The 13,446-nt window shown below is 40.7% G+C and overlaps 1 protein-coding gene across 1 annotated transcript in view; it reads right to left on the reverse strand.

Moving 5' to 3' along the window:
* Positions 1–4,510: 4,510 nt before the first annotated feature.
* The window catches only part of LOC146608648 (rho GTPase-activating protein 6-like), a 140,642-nt gene continuing 131,706 nt past the window's right edge, over positions 4,511–13,446 (reverse strand). Inside the window, exons 8-14 of the mRNA XM_085347713.1 lie at positions 12,750–12,900; positions 12,508–12,656; positions 9,707–9,886; positions 7,460–7,551; positions 7,135–7,364; positions 6,904–6,975; positions 4,511–5,374 (exon numbers count right to left, since the gene is read on the reverse strand). Of these exons, the coding sequence (XP_085203839.1) occupies positions 4,830–5,374; positions 6,904–6,975; positions 7,135–7,364; positions 7,460–7,551; positions 9,707–9,886; positions 12,508–12,656; positions 12,750–12,900 (1,419 nt within the window). The 3' untranslated portion in view covers positions 4,511–4,829. The remainder of the gene's footprint in view (positions 5,375–6,903; positions 6,976–7,134; positions 7,365–7,459; positions 7,552–9,706; positions 9,887–12,507; positions 12,657–12,749; positions 12,901–13,446) is intronic.

Here is a 13,446-nt window from a genome sequence, read left to right on the forward strand (position 1 = left end):
TAATCTTTGAATGGACCACTGTAAATTACACTGTAATCCACACATTACCAAGAAGTACTTAACTATGCCTTAAAAATGGTGTTAGGTACCCTTTCTATAGAAAATATAACCATATGGCTGCAATTATGCAGTATCTGCTGGATAATGAGGAAAAGAAAATAAGAGATTCAAATCAAAGACTCAAAACAGAAAGCTAAAAAATAATGATTTCTATTTGTTCTGCCAACTGAAGATAATTGGCAGCTGTTTCAATGACTGAAAATCACCAACACTCACTTTAATGGGGAAAAATGAAGAACAGCATCATTAACACAGACTGCTAACTTTCTCTCAATAGCCAGGTCCACATTTGCATGTGAGTCCACAGATGAAATGAAACAGTGAAATAATGCTCTAAGTAAGTCAATAAGACTTTGAACACTGTGAACATTCAAGAAAGATATGATCGTATTATCTGGCACACACCAAACTTAAAAACACTGAGCAGAAAAGAGCATTAATCTAATAAATCATGAAACTATTGTAGATTTGGATACTTTTATTCAGTGCCACATTGTACACCATGTATCAAAGAATAGTGATAGACTATTGCTGTCTCCAGTCAACCAAAGTAAGTTACCCTATAGGCCTACTTGCGATTTACTAAAGACATTGAAACATTTAACAGTGACTACTGCCTGTTCTGACCATAGATAACACTGCATTATTTTACAGTAGGGAAACCAAATTTATCATGGCTACTGGAGATCTTTTGTCCAGACTGCTAAACACAATTTTGCAGAATGAAAGGATGCCTGAGGAATGGAGAAGTGTGCTGGTGCCTATTTCCAAGAACAAGGGTGAAAAGGAAAGCTGTAGTAACCACAGAGGGACAAAGCTGATAATTCAATGAACAGTGGGGTGAAGAAGAAGAGAGTGCAGAGAACATATGAGTGGGTGAACACAAGCGTCAGGGTGATTTGTGAGAAAAGGCTGGCAGCAAGAGTGAAAGGGAAGGTTAACAAAATGGTAGCGAGACCTGCTATGACATACGTGCCTTCTAGTGGTCAACCTCTGCAGCATCAACACTCATAACATGGTTGAAGCATGTCTCTGCTGCCTTTTATTTTTTCTTTGATTTAAATTTTTTCATTTACTGGCCATTTTAAATGCTTATACAGCTATAGAAAATAGTATGTTGGGCATTATTAATATATCTGTAAAGCTCGCATTTTTGTGTGCAATTGGTTGTTAGAATAGAATAGAATAATCCTTTAATTGTCCCACAAGGGGGAATTTGGTTGTATCAGCAGCAAAAAAAACACACATATACAAACAGAATGTTATAGTTTCTACAAAAAATTAAGTAAAATAAAAACAATATAACATAAAACAACACTTATTATGATTAGCTTTGTATTGAGGCAAATCTAGTATTTTTAGTTAACTAAAGATGGTTTTGTTGCTGTGTTTTTTGAGTATGGAAACTATGCCACTGTATTACAGATGTATTATATACACACATATATATACAATCTTATAATAAACTATAACACTGGGGCGATCGTGGCTCAAGAGTCGGCAGTTCGTCTTGTAATCGGAAGGTTGCTGGTTCGAGCCCCGGCTCGGACAGTCTCGGTCGTTGTGTCCTTGGGCAAGACACTTCACCCACTGCCTACTGGTGGTGGTCAGAGGGCCCGGTGGGGCCAGTGTCCAGCAGCCTCGCCTCTGTCAGTGCGCCTCTGTCAGGGTGGCTGTGACTGCAATGTATCTTGCCATCACCAGTGTGTGAATGTGTGTGTGAATGGGTGGATGACTGAATGTGTAAAGCGCTTTGGGGTCCTTTGGGACTAGTAAAGCGCTATACAAATACAGGCCATTTACCACCTTTTCCATAAAATATTACACTGTGTGCGTATATCTGTGTAAAAGACTAGATTGTAAAATACTATTAAAAAAATACTGTTCCATGATAGAAGCAAGCAACTGAACAACACTATCGTGGATAACAACATGCTACACCACAGCATGCTATATAATAGAAATGCACAGCAGTTGTAAACTTTGTCATATTTAATTCCATTGTAGCATACTGATGAGGACTCGCAGTACAAAAAGCAAATACCAGACATTCCATTACAACTTGGACCCAGTAAACCCCACCAAAATATAAAAACAGAACACAACAGCACAACGTTTCTTGGAGTTACAACGTGACATCGACAAGACAAACATCTCGATCTGGGGAAAGCCAAGACCATGGTGGTTACTGAAGAACTGCCTCTTTTCTGAATAAAACTTGTTATATTGTATTTTGATATTACAACACTCAAGAGAAAATAAAATAATACAGAAGATTCACAATGAACCTTAAGCACTGCATGGAGAAACAGCTTTAAAAAGCAAGACCTATGGCACATTTATTTCCTGACATAGATTTGCATGTTTTCACAAAAATATAATCACAAGCTTTGATTTTAAACTGAGTACAGATGGACAGATGGATTCCCATGGATATTGTGAAGTGTAAGAGCAGCAACAGGCTAACGTACAGAGTCTATCAACAGATGGCGCCATAGGCCTTTCCACAATCCGTGCATTTCTTGCACGTGTGAGAGGCTTGTTCCCATTGACTTGTCAATGTTTAAGAAAATAAAATGTGATGATGATTCATAGTCCATCTTCCTATTTAATGCTGAAGTGGCTCCATATAAGCAAATATTACACCTTAAGATGAGAAAATGTGAAATATTTGCCAGCAAATACCCACTTGACTACGACATTTGAGAAGAGTTGGGCAGGTTGGCTGTGGGTGTAGATTATTATAAAAACAGATATTCACAAAGTTGCCTTCAACCTTAATTAGCAACAGCAGTGCCACACAGAAGTGAGAAAACATCACATGAAAGCTTTTTTTTCCCCAGCATAACACTTGGATCACAAAAGCATCATAATTTCTTTTTAGGATTCCTGGAAAAACACATCATTGCTAGTAGACGGGAAATTAGTTTATACCTAGCTGGGATATCCAGCTTGCACCAATGACTTTTTGATCATGTTATGATCTAAGCAACACTTTCAGCAGAAATTCAAATCAAATAATACAATAAATTTTAAGTTTTAAGAAAATTTTGGAGAATAAAAAGACAACATCTGCTCTGTAAAACATTTGTAATGATGGCAAATTTCAACACTTCCAGATTCAACCTTCTGATTCTACATGACTAAGAAATTCTCAGAAAGCTCTGACTGACGTGCACAGTTTTTGTATCAGTGAGAAATGTAATAAATATCCACAAAAAGGTTTAAATGTTCATTAATACATAATTCTAATTTAGCAGTTTTAGGAATGGAAATATGACAACGAATTCCTGTTTCAGTACCGTAGACTTTTATGAAAGCTTCTGAAATATATGCACAAGTTTCATTTTAATGGCCAACAGGGGGCGATAGTGCTGGATTCAAAATAATTTAAAACTGTATGGAAGTCAGTGGGGAAAACACCCTTCGGCTCATTTGATCTGTGGGCTCGGTAAACACTTTTCTAGTTTATGGGCTCATTTGCTAGTTTCAAGTCATTCTTAATGAAACACGATGCCCAGTTTATTAATTATGGTACTTACTAGAGTCAGCCAGTGAGAATGCCCTGTCCCTTTTCTGATGACCTGTCAGTAACGATAACACCTCAGTGAGCGTGTGGTTTCCCTCAGTTTCAGTCAGATCCAATCTTTATTCATAATGTCCAGTTTTGGCAAAAATGCTAACCTGGAGGATTTCAGAGCTAGTGGTTACTTCCATCTATTATTTACAGTTTATGCTTTGTGCTAAAATATGAAATTCTTGATAAAAATGCCAGTAACTTAACTCTTGAGTCTTACAAAAATTAACCAAATGGATGGAATCAACACAACTGAACAACAATGATCCTTTAGTTTAAAAAGAGAGAGAGATACTTTGGCACATTGTTTCTGCAGTGCAGCAGGTGGCGAGAGCACAAGCAAACTTACAGCAGATTGCTTCATAATTAGGTTTAAGCGTCTTACTGCAAGTGAAGCATTTTACATTCAATATCAAAGACAGAAACAGCAGTCTGACAAACACCAACATCTGGACTGCCGATTAAGGGGCTGGCTTACATTTAGGTAGATACTTTTAAGCAAATTATACACTTTACATATAATATTTAAGCATGTATGTCAACAATTTGTGTATTCATGTACATATATATACAGTCAAAGGTAATCTGACATCAAAAAGCAACTCAACATTTGATCTTTTCAGAAAGATGCCGCTGAATTACATCATTAGTATACACACAACAAGTCTGTAATTAGCAGCAGTTACTAACGCGTACATCTTAGTGTGTGGTGACCAATGTAAAAATGATGAAATTAAAATGTAAAAAACTTAAAAAATGTTTTCCTAATATTGAGATATGAAGACTGATGTCGCTCAAAAATAGAAAATCTGAAAATATTCTGAACGGATTTTTTGAGGTATTTCGGGTAGGCATTTTTAAAAAATGCTCCTAACTAAATGTTGACATAATATATGGGCCAGGAAATTGAGCAACTTTTTTAACATCCGAACAGATCAACAAATACTAGTGGCTCCTGGATGTAAAAGTCTGTTGGAGGCAGCAGCTGCACACGTAAACAACAACGCCACGGCGCTAAGTTGCAGGACAGCACATGATGTTCATAGAAAGCAGGAAATCAGTGAGTGAATGGATGAGAGGGCAGCAGAAATAAAAAGGGAAAGGATAGGGATAAGGAGTGATTGTCATTGGAGGGGTTTGATCTTGTCTTTGATTGGCCAGAAGAGGCTGAGACAGAGTACATTGTCTGAAATCACACCAGAGTTTCTGGCAGTGTGTCAGCATTGTCCGAGGATAGCAGTTGCCATATCTGCCACCGGTCCCTCTGCCACTCCTGCCACTCTGGACTCTGTGCGACCACTGGGACTTCTGTTGTTGAAGCCGAGTTGCTCTGTCCTGCGCTCGACCTCCCGTGTGGCTGCTGAGCCGTCGCAAGCTGAGGGGTACTTTGTGAGCTAGCCAGTCGATGGTGCGCATTATAAGGGGGAGGAGAGCGTCCATCGAGGGGGCCGCCTTCTCCGGTGTTTACTCCGGCTTGAGGTCTGAGGGTCGAGTTAACTCCATGTCCCCTTTGCGAAGTCACAGAAGGGTTGATGTTTAGCTGCAGGCGTGGTCGCCCCTTGTCCGCATGAGGGTTGGTGCACACTCTGGTGACCGGTGGGTGGAGTCTGCACTCGGAGATGTCAGGCGTTGTCTGAGTCCGTTGTACTGCTGTCTGATGCCTGCTATCACTATGGAGTCCATCTAGACCTTCCTGTGAGCTGCGGGAGCTTCCTTCTGACATGTTGCTATGGGAACCTAAGAAGACAGCATCACTTCATCAGTAAGATTGTCAACGAATATTGAGGGAGACACACATCTCCATTTAGTGACTGATATAAAATTGTACAAAGAAATGTAAGAAAGGCTTTTATTAATAATTAATTTTTATGTTATTGATAATAAACCAAATACTAATTTACTACATAAACCTATTTTTGGTAGATTGAATCACTAGAATTCTCAGTCATCTTATTATAATCATCATCTGTATATGTATGAATATACATATACATACACATTTATGTACATATGTCTGCATGTGTCCTATCTCCTCCTTAATCTTAACAAAACCACATATACACACATACAGTAAGTAATAACATCTATAAGGTTCTAAAAGCCTTTATTATTTAGTATTATTCTCATATGCGGCATCCCCCTGCAAATGCAATGTTATGTTCACGATTTGCAGTTTTTTCATGTGCCACATTCAGTGTACGTTACCCATTCGTAACTTAACGTGTATCCATGATGAGTCATCAGTAAATACAGAACAAAGCCTTAAAAGCACTGGTTTTGGGGGTTTTGTGATGAAACATGGTTGTGAAAGTACAGCCTTATGCAAAAACGTTTCTGGTTTCTGTAGCTTATTTTAAGTTTATCACAACTGAATCGGGGGATGGGGAGTATAATGTGTCATACTTTGAAAACCATGCCCACTGAAAGAGAAAAAGCCACTCAGCCCTATAACTAGGGGCTGACATGCTAAAAAAATGCCTTTACTTTACTGAATTTTAGGTGTTAAAAAAGTTGCTGCCTTTACCTAAGGTACTTGCCAACACGGTCAAAAGCTAAACGTCAGCTAAACCTATAAAAACATAGTAACTTGAAAATGACAACTGAATATTTGACCTATTATTATTAAATATCAAAAAGTATATAAAGTGTAGAATTCAAAAATTAGAGTCCCCAGTTTTGCCGTTCTTCCTGCTTCCGGCATCTTATGACTTTTAGGTATTGTTTTTGTTTTTGTTTTTGGCTAGCACATGAGGTATCTTTAACCTAAACAAGTCAATAGAAAGCTATGACTACTCTTCCTCTTCCAGTCTGGGTAAAACTTAATGCCACCACCTTTCTTTCTCTATTAAAGCTAAAAATGTATCAAGGTACATGTAGTTTGTGGATGTAGGTTGCTACGCAAGCATCCAAGGATTAGCTAACTCCAAATTTGGCTAGTTTGGGTACAGTACAGTGATAAACCCAGTGTTTCAAAATGCCAGCCCACAAACGAATAGGTATCATCACAGAGACTCTAGCAATCCTTTTATACAGTCAATGGTTAATTAGCTTTTAACCAGGATCGTATGTGCTGCCTGGCTACACAGATAAAACAAACGGTCTGCAAAAAGTGGCCAATTTAATAATATAGAATGTGCTACGTGCTTCAGATCTGTTCCTGTCATGGTTAATAACTAATACCATGTCTCAAGCGCATAGCGCTCTGGCTCATTAGCCACTTGAAACAAAATTTGCAGCGGGCATGGACTGACTTGAAAATTGTTTACCTGTATATGTTTGATTCTTGAGTGCCGATTTCAGAGTACTGTGCCATGTGCCCCAAATGTTAGCATGTTCTTCTGAAAAAGGCACAAGAGAGGTCAAATTCCTGCCACTTCTGAGTTATACAGAACATTTATTATGAGACATGTTGCTGATACCCAAGAAGAAAGGCCAAAGTGTGATAACACGTGCTAATCACCTATCTCTGTAAATACCAGACATTGTGCATCTCTCACCTTTATAACCCCAAGTGACAGCTCCGCTCTGCCCCACTAGAGAGTACTGTTCTGGGACGCGGTAGAGCTGCTCACTGGCCGGGCTCCCTGGTTCCCCTCTGCGCTCACTCAGGACCGGGGAGTTGTTATCATAAGGGGACACTTCACCACTCGACGCCTTGTTGGAGTCGCTGGACGAATGCCGCTCGCTCAGGACGAAGGGCTCCTCTGGCTGTAACAGGTCCGGACTCCTGCGGGAGGAAAAAAATAATTAAAATGGGTTCAAATAGTCGGAGATTGAAGGAAAGGGAAACACAAGACTAAGCGCTCTATAGGTGTAACTCACTGAGATGCTTTTCTCCTCAGAAGGTAGTCGACCACATCTGGATCGGTCTCCAAAAGGCTCATTAAAACTTCGTTTTGCAGATCAGGAGGAACCTACATAAAACAACGTAAGCAAAATAACTGAATACTTAACATCCACCCACCGATGCTGCATTTATCTTCTAAAGAATGGTCAGATCCTTGTAGTCCTTTCTACTGCAAGGATATCAAAATGTACTGGATTTCTAGTAATGAAAACTTTATTTTTCCCTTTTCCTTGCCTCAGTATGATGGGAAGAAACGATAATAAGTTAATGATGTGCCTTGTTACCTTCATTTCCAGTGGACTTCTTAATCTGATCTTCTAATTAGCTGATTTTTATGCTTAAGATGAAGAGCACCGTCCAAAAACCTAATGTCTGCAAATGACTCCCATCCTGAAATGCTTTGAAAGTAAATGTCGCTCACTAACAAATTCAGACATAAGCAGGTTACAAAACAACTTGCAGATGTCATTCATAGAACTTGAGCTGCCTACAAATCTGTTTTTACTCTCTAAGACGCGCAAGTCAGTCCCAATTCACTTTATGCGATTAATGGCTCTTCATTGGCTTACTGCAGGAATGTAAGCCTCCGTGGCAGATTACGAAACATTAGAGTTTCAAAGTTGCGGACCTGAAATGACCCAAACTGTTTTCCCGTTTGAGGGACAGAAAAGAACAAAAGCAACTGATGAGGCAGTAATCTGTGTAATACTGTGACCTCTTCTGACAGCAAATAAAAGATTTAATGCATGAATGTTCGGCTTTTATTTTGGAAAAACAGGTTCAAGTATCTGGATGAAAACTTTAAGATGTTTTTGATTCGTCTACATATTTGTTTTTTTGCTTTTTTGTTTTTCTAAATTTTTACTTTATCTCATCTTTTCCTTCTCGTCTGTCTCATTACCAAAGGCCAAATTCCATTTTCATCAGCACACAAGACACAACAGAGAAGATTTTCATCCTATCCTGTGCTAGGGCCTTGAGCCACCCCCTCTCTTCTAATGGCCACCACCTTTTTTTTTTCAACCAGCATGAACTCCCTAGTCGTCAGTAGTCTTCAGGAAGAGTTCTCCAGGCTTTTTGAAGGACATTCAAAGCTCTTCTTTAGATGTTGACTGCCTTTTATGTGATCTCCCCCAAAAGAAATTAGGCACTTGGTGGATCTGTGGTGCCTGATTGGGCATTTAAGAGGGGTTGTGGTCCAGGGTGGCTTGGGCCTCTTCATCATGTGGTGGGGGCTCTGCCAGGGTTTGGGTGGTTCTCCAGGGTCTGTGGCCCCATCTTCGGCTTGTGCTGAGGGAGCCAGCCTCCGGCGGGGTTGGCTGCTCGCTGCCTCTGGTCCCCTGACACCTCCATCCCACCCCAGAGCTTCGTCTGGGGCCTCCCTCTTCTCTAGGCTGGGGTGGATGCATTGTTGTTGTCGGGACGTGTGGCCCTGGATCTTCAGTTCACTTGTGTGCCGTGGACAGCTGGGGCCTCCTGGGTCTTTCCCTATATGCCTCTGCCTCTAAGTCGGGTAGCATTATTGCAGTCTCTCACCCTCATTTTTCAAGCATGGTCTGTGACAAACACTCACACACAGACACTCACAGCCTCTTTCTCTATCTCACGCACATACACACACACAGCAAAATTGTATATTTGTTTGTGTACCCCCCTCTGTTTTGCCTTTTTGGTGCTGTGTATCATATGATTGTGCCTTTAAACAGAAGCAGCAGTTGGACACCCTGTTTACTTCACCCTCAACTTTTTCTCGCCCTTTTCTTTTTCTATTTCTCTGCTTTTTTCTCTTATCTTTCACTAGTCTGGCTTTTATCCTCTGTCTGCTCTAGAATAACATCCACAGGACCTACAGAGCAGGCAACCATACACCGTATGGTTGGTGAGCAGTAGAGCTGGGTTTGAGTCTGACCCGTGGCCCTTTGCTGCATGTCTTCCCCTCTCTCTCTCCCCGCTTTTCCTGTCTATCTACATTATCTGTAGCCAATAAAGGCTAAAAGACCAAAAAAATAAATTTTTTGAGAAAATTGTCAAGTACAAGGGCTGAACTGAAAATGCGTGGAAAAAGCAGCCGAAGTCCAAATGAAACTCAGGGAACTATTGCTCAAGACCACTTAAAAAAATGACAACAAAGATTGGCGGCTTGGAAGCAAAATAAAAAGAAATGGAGGGTTGCTCAAGACTTTTGCACAGTATTTTATTTTTAGAAATCTTCAGCGACTGACCATGAAGAGTGCTTGGTAGCTGGCGATCATCTTTTCCAGCACGGCGATGACGGCCGTGCTCTCCTCAGCCCTGGCTGAGCTCTGGACAGTGAACTCCTTGTCTGTGCTCTTCTGCTTGTGGAGGAGGTTGGGACCAAAGATGGTGGCAAGGTTTAAAGCTGTCATCTTGTTCCCTGTGATCTGGGACACAAATGTACCAACCTATTAATAATGGCTCACTCAGTAATTCCTCAGGCTCAGTCTTTTACTATTAATTTAAATGAACTGCAACCGTATGGTAGGCCAAACTAATGAAAAAAAACATTTTTTTCAATACAATTCAGTTATATTATATTTATATAGTGCCAAATCACAGTAACAGTTGCCTATGCGCTGTATACTGTAAGGTAAAGACCCGACAACAACAGAGAGAAACTCCAACTATCAAACAAGCCCCTTTGAACAAACACTTGGCGACAGTGGGAATGAAAAACTCCCTTTTACCAGGAAGAAACTTCCAGCAGAACCCGTCTTTTTTTTAATAATAAATTTTAAATACGATTTCATGAACTAGAGACATTTTTGTTTTTCAAAGGGTGAGAAATAACAGAAAAATTCGGAATGCCTATTTATTAGAGTAACAACTTAATGGACAGCATCAAAGTTTACATAGAAGATTAATGATTAGTTGTACTCAATACAACACGGAAGACTCGGAATGGTGTTGAGGTGAGGTCGAGGGGTTGAGTTATGTGCTACTTTAACAACAGTCGCCATGCGTGCATGCCATGTGTTTCCTTTGTGTTCTTGTCTCCTGCCCGTTTTTCCGGTCTATTGGGTTTTTCTCTGGGTCCGTTTGGCTATGTATCTACTTCAAGTAGATGTAAAAGCTGCGCGCCATTCAAATGCTAAACAAACCAGTTTATATCATCAAACACTCACATATCAAAAGTGCTGACAAACCCAAGTTTTAGCTAGAATATTTCAGTAGATGGGTCTGTGTGTTTGCATATGTGTGTGTTTTACCTGGTGTATTAATGCAGGTATGATTACAATATTTGTGATATTTAATTTCCATCCATTTTCCATTTGTTTTGAAATTCAAAGAGAAAAACAATTTTTAACAGATAAAGGGCAAAGGCCGCATCACAGACACCAGGGACAATTTTCTCATTTCTCTTCCATATTAGGAGATTTTTTTTTTTTAATAATTCCAAAAGAACTGCAGAAATTATCTTCTGTAATAACACAGACTTGGGAGTTCTTCCTCCCACTTTCTCCTCCCTCTCACATTACCATCTCTCATCCATTCCTTTGGAAAATCTCCCTTCCAACTTCTGTGCTGTGTTTCTTATCAACCCTCACCCCTCTGCTTTTTGTCACTTTAAGCTGAAGATAGATGAAAAGTAGCATCATGGGGGTTTCTGAACACGAAGCGCAGGCGAGCACGACAGCTGTCTCTGGCTTTCTCTGGGTTGTGTAATAGTGCATGTACTTTTGGACAATCGACATCTAAAATTAAAAGTCATTTAAAGCTTTGACAGCTTTTTAAAAAACAAATTTTCCTTTTTTTCCTTTTTTTTTTTAAATATTTCTTGTTGAGTTTCCTCCCTTTTCCACTCCCAGTCCCAGCACAGAGACGAGAACCACAAAGCAGCCAAGGAGTGCTGATATTTTCCTAGATGAGCTTGAAGCAATCCGACTTCCTGTCAGAGTTGCGGACAGAGATACTAGAGCCACGAAGGAGGAATCATACGCATCGATGTTTGGGTTCATTCTCTTGTGTATATAGACACACAGAGACAACAAAACAAAAATCCATCTGTGCGAACGTGTGTGCCAAAAAAGCACTTTTTCACACGTAAACACAGCAACAAACATTCTCCTGCAAAAGATAATGAAAGTATGCATCACCAGAGACAATAAACTTTCTTTCTCAGTGCACATACACAGATGTCTTCAGAAGTTTCCATACAATCATTATGGACATGAATGTCATGGTAATTTGGGGCTTTTAATGATTTCTTTGAACTGTTCTTTTTCCAGGAGGGATTGTTATACATATATCTTGGATTTTCTCTAATCCACACAGGGTCAAAGGTATACATACAGGATCAAATTCACCCCCCCACTAATATTTTGTAAAATGTCTTTTAGCAAGTTGCACTTCAACCAGGTGCTTTTGGTGACCATCAACACGTTTCTAGCACAATTCTCCCAAGGCCTCATCCCAGTATGAAATGTCCAAAACACCTGGCATAGGAGGTGTCCAGGAGGCATCCCAGTCAGATGCTTAACCACTTCAACTCCTTTTGACACGGTGGCGCATCGGTTCTACTTTTTTGCTTTTTCTGTGAAATTTTGTACCGAAACTATTTTGTACCGAAAGTTCACAAAAAGTGTAATAGGGTAAAATTATTTGATGACCTTTTTTCTCCCAACAATCAAGTCTGAACAGACGTACGTACACTGCAACTTTACTGGCCAAGTGTGCTGGAGAAAGATGCTGAAATTTTTACTTTTGCAGACTTCCTCAACTTGGAGTAGTTGGCCCAGTCCAGTCCCCAGCCTAAATTGCAAAATTTGAGCAAATGCAACGGTTGACACTATCCCCGGATGTTATAATCACTACTAAGCTATTTAGTAATCTTACATCAGTGTTTTTGTAGTGCTTGTGCTGTTTCTGGAACATATGTACAGAATCCACCCACGCAAACTGCTTCCTATGACTTCTTTGGTAATTTCTTCCCAATAAGGTGGAACCAAAATGCCATTAAACCGTCCACAGGCTCTACATTTGGATGTTTCAGCCTGTTGCTCACCTCCTGCCCGTCTTTATCTTGCTGGTCATGGGCATGATCAGCCACAGTGGACAGGAACTCCAGCAGGCGGTGAAGTGTGTCACTATTGCATGCTGGGAGAAGGTAGATCAGCAGCTGAACGACACTCTGCTGCTCATATGAGTCCAACACTGCAGTGCGCAAGGAAAAAAAGGTGTCAACGGGAGGTTAGGAATGAGGAGACAACAGAAGGGAAAGTGGGAGGGGTGCGAAAAGACACTTACATGTGGTGTTAATAAAGGCCGTGTAGAGCTCCTTGGTTAGGAGAGGGTCCGGCAAATCCCTTAGGAACTCCTTCAGCAGAGCAGATACATCGTGAACACTGTACTCCTCGTCTAGCTGCACATCAATGCCACGATCAAACTCTTCTCGCAGCTGAAGGACAACCAAAAACAACAGGCCGAGGGGAAAGAAAGGAAAAGGGGCACTCAGAGACATCCTCTGCACACAACAATGGACATTATTTCTAGGTAGTGCACACACCCACAGAAACTCACTTCCTTCTGGTCCTCCAAGGGACCTGCTCGACTCTCAGCTCAAACTCGTTTTACCAGTACAGATTAAAATCTCTTCCATCTGACCTTTGGATGACTTGTAACAAACCTTTTGGGTTATAGCACCACTAGGGGGGGTTGCCCAACTATTGTAGTAGCTGTGGGGGTCTCCTAGTGGGTGTGTGAGTTGTTAGCGGCAGCCATTTCATGCTGCTCATGTTCCATGCTCCAAGAAAGCACCTTACTTACTGTTGTGACAAGCTGGCGCTGGTGGTACCAATCCCCGCGCATGTAGGTTCGGACGAGTACAGCCGAGGAGACCTGGCTTATAAAGTGTAATGTTGCTGACGGCGAATAAAGGTCTGTTATTGGATTTAACCGACTGGTTCCGTGTTATCCGGCTAACCTCCACACCACATGCCCGCTG

The sequence above is a fragment of the Diplotaxodon limnothrissa genome, linkage group LG23 (assembly GCF_057381915.1).
Source record: "Diplotaxodon limnothrissa isolate DT_005_m linkage group LG23, D_limnothrissa_male_GT1.1, whole genome shotgun sequence".
In the NCBI taxonomy this organism is placed as follows: Eukaryota; Metazoa; Chordata; class Actinopteri; order Cichliformes; family Cichlidae; genus Diplotaxodon; species Diplotaxodon limnothrissa.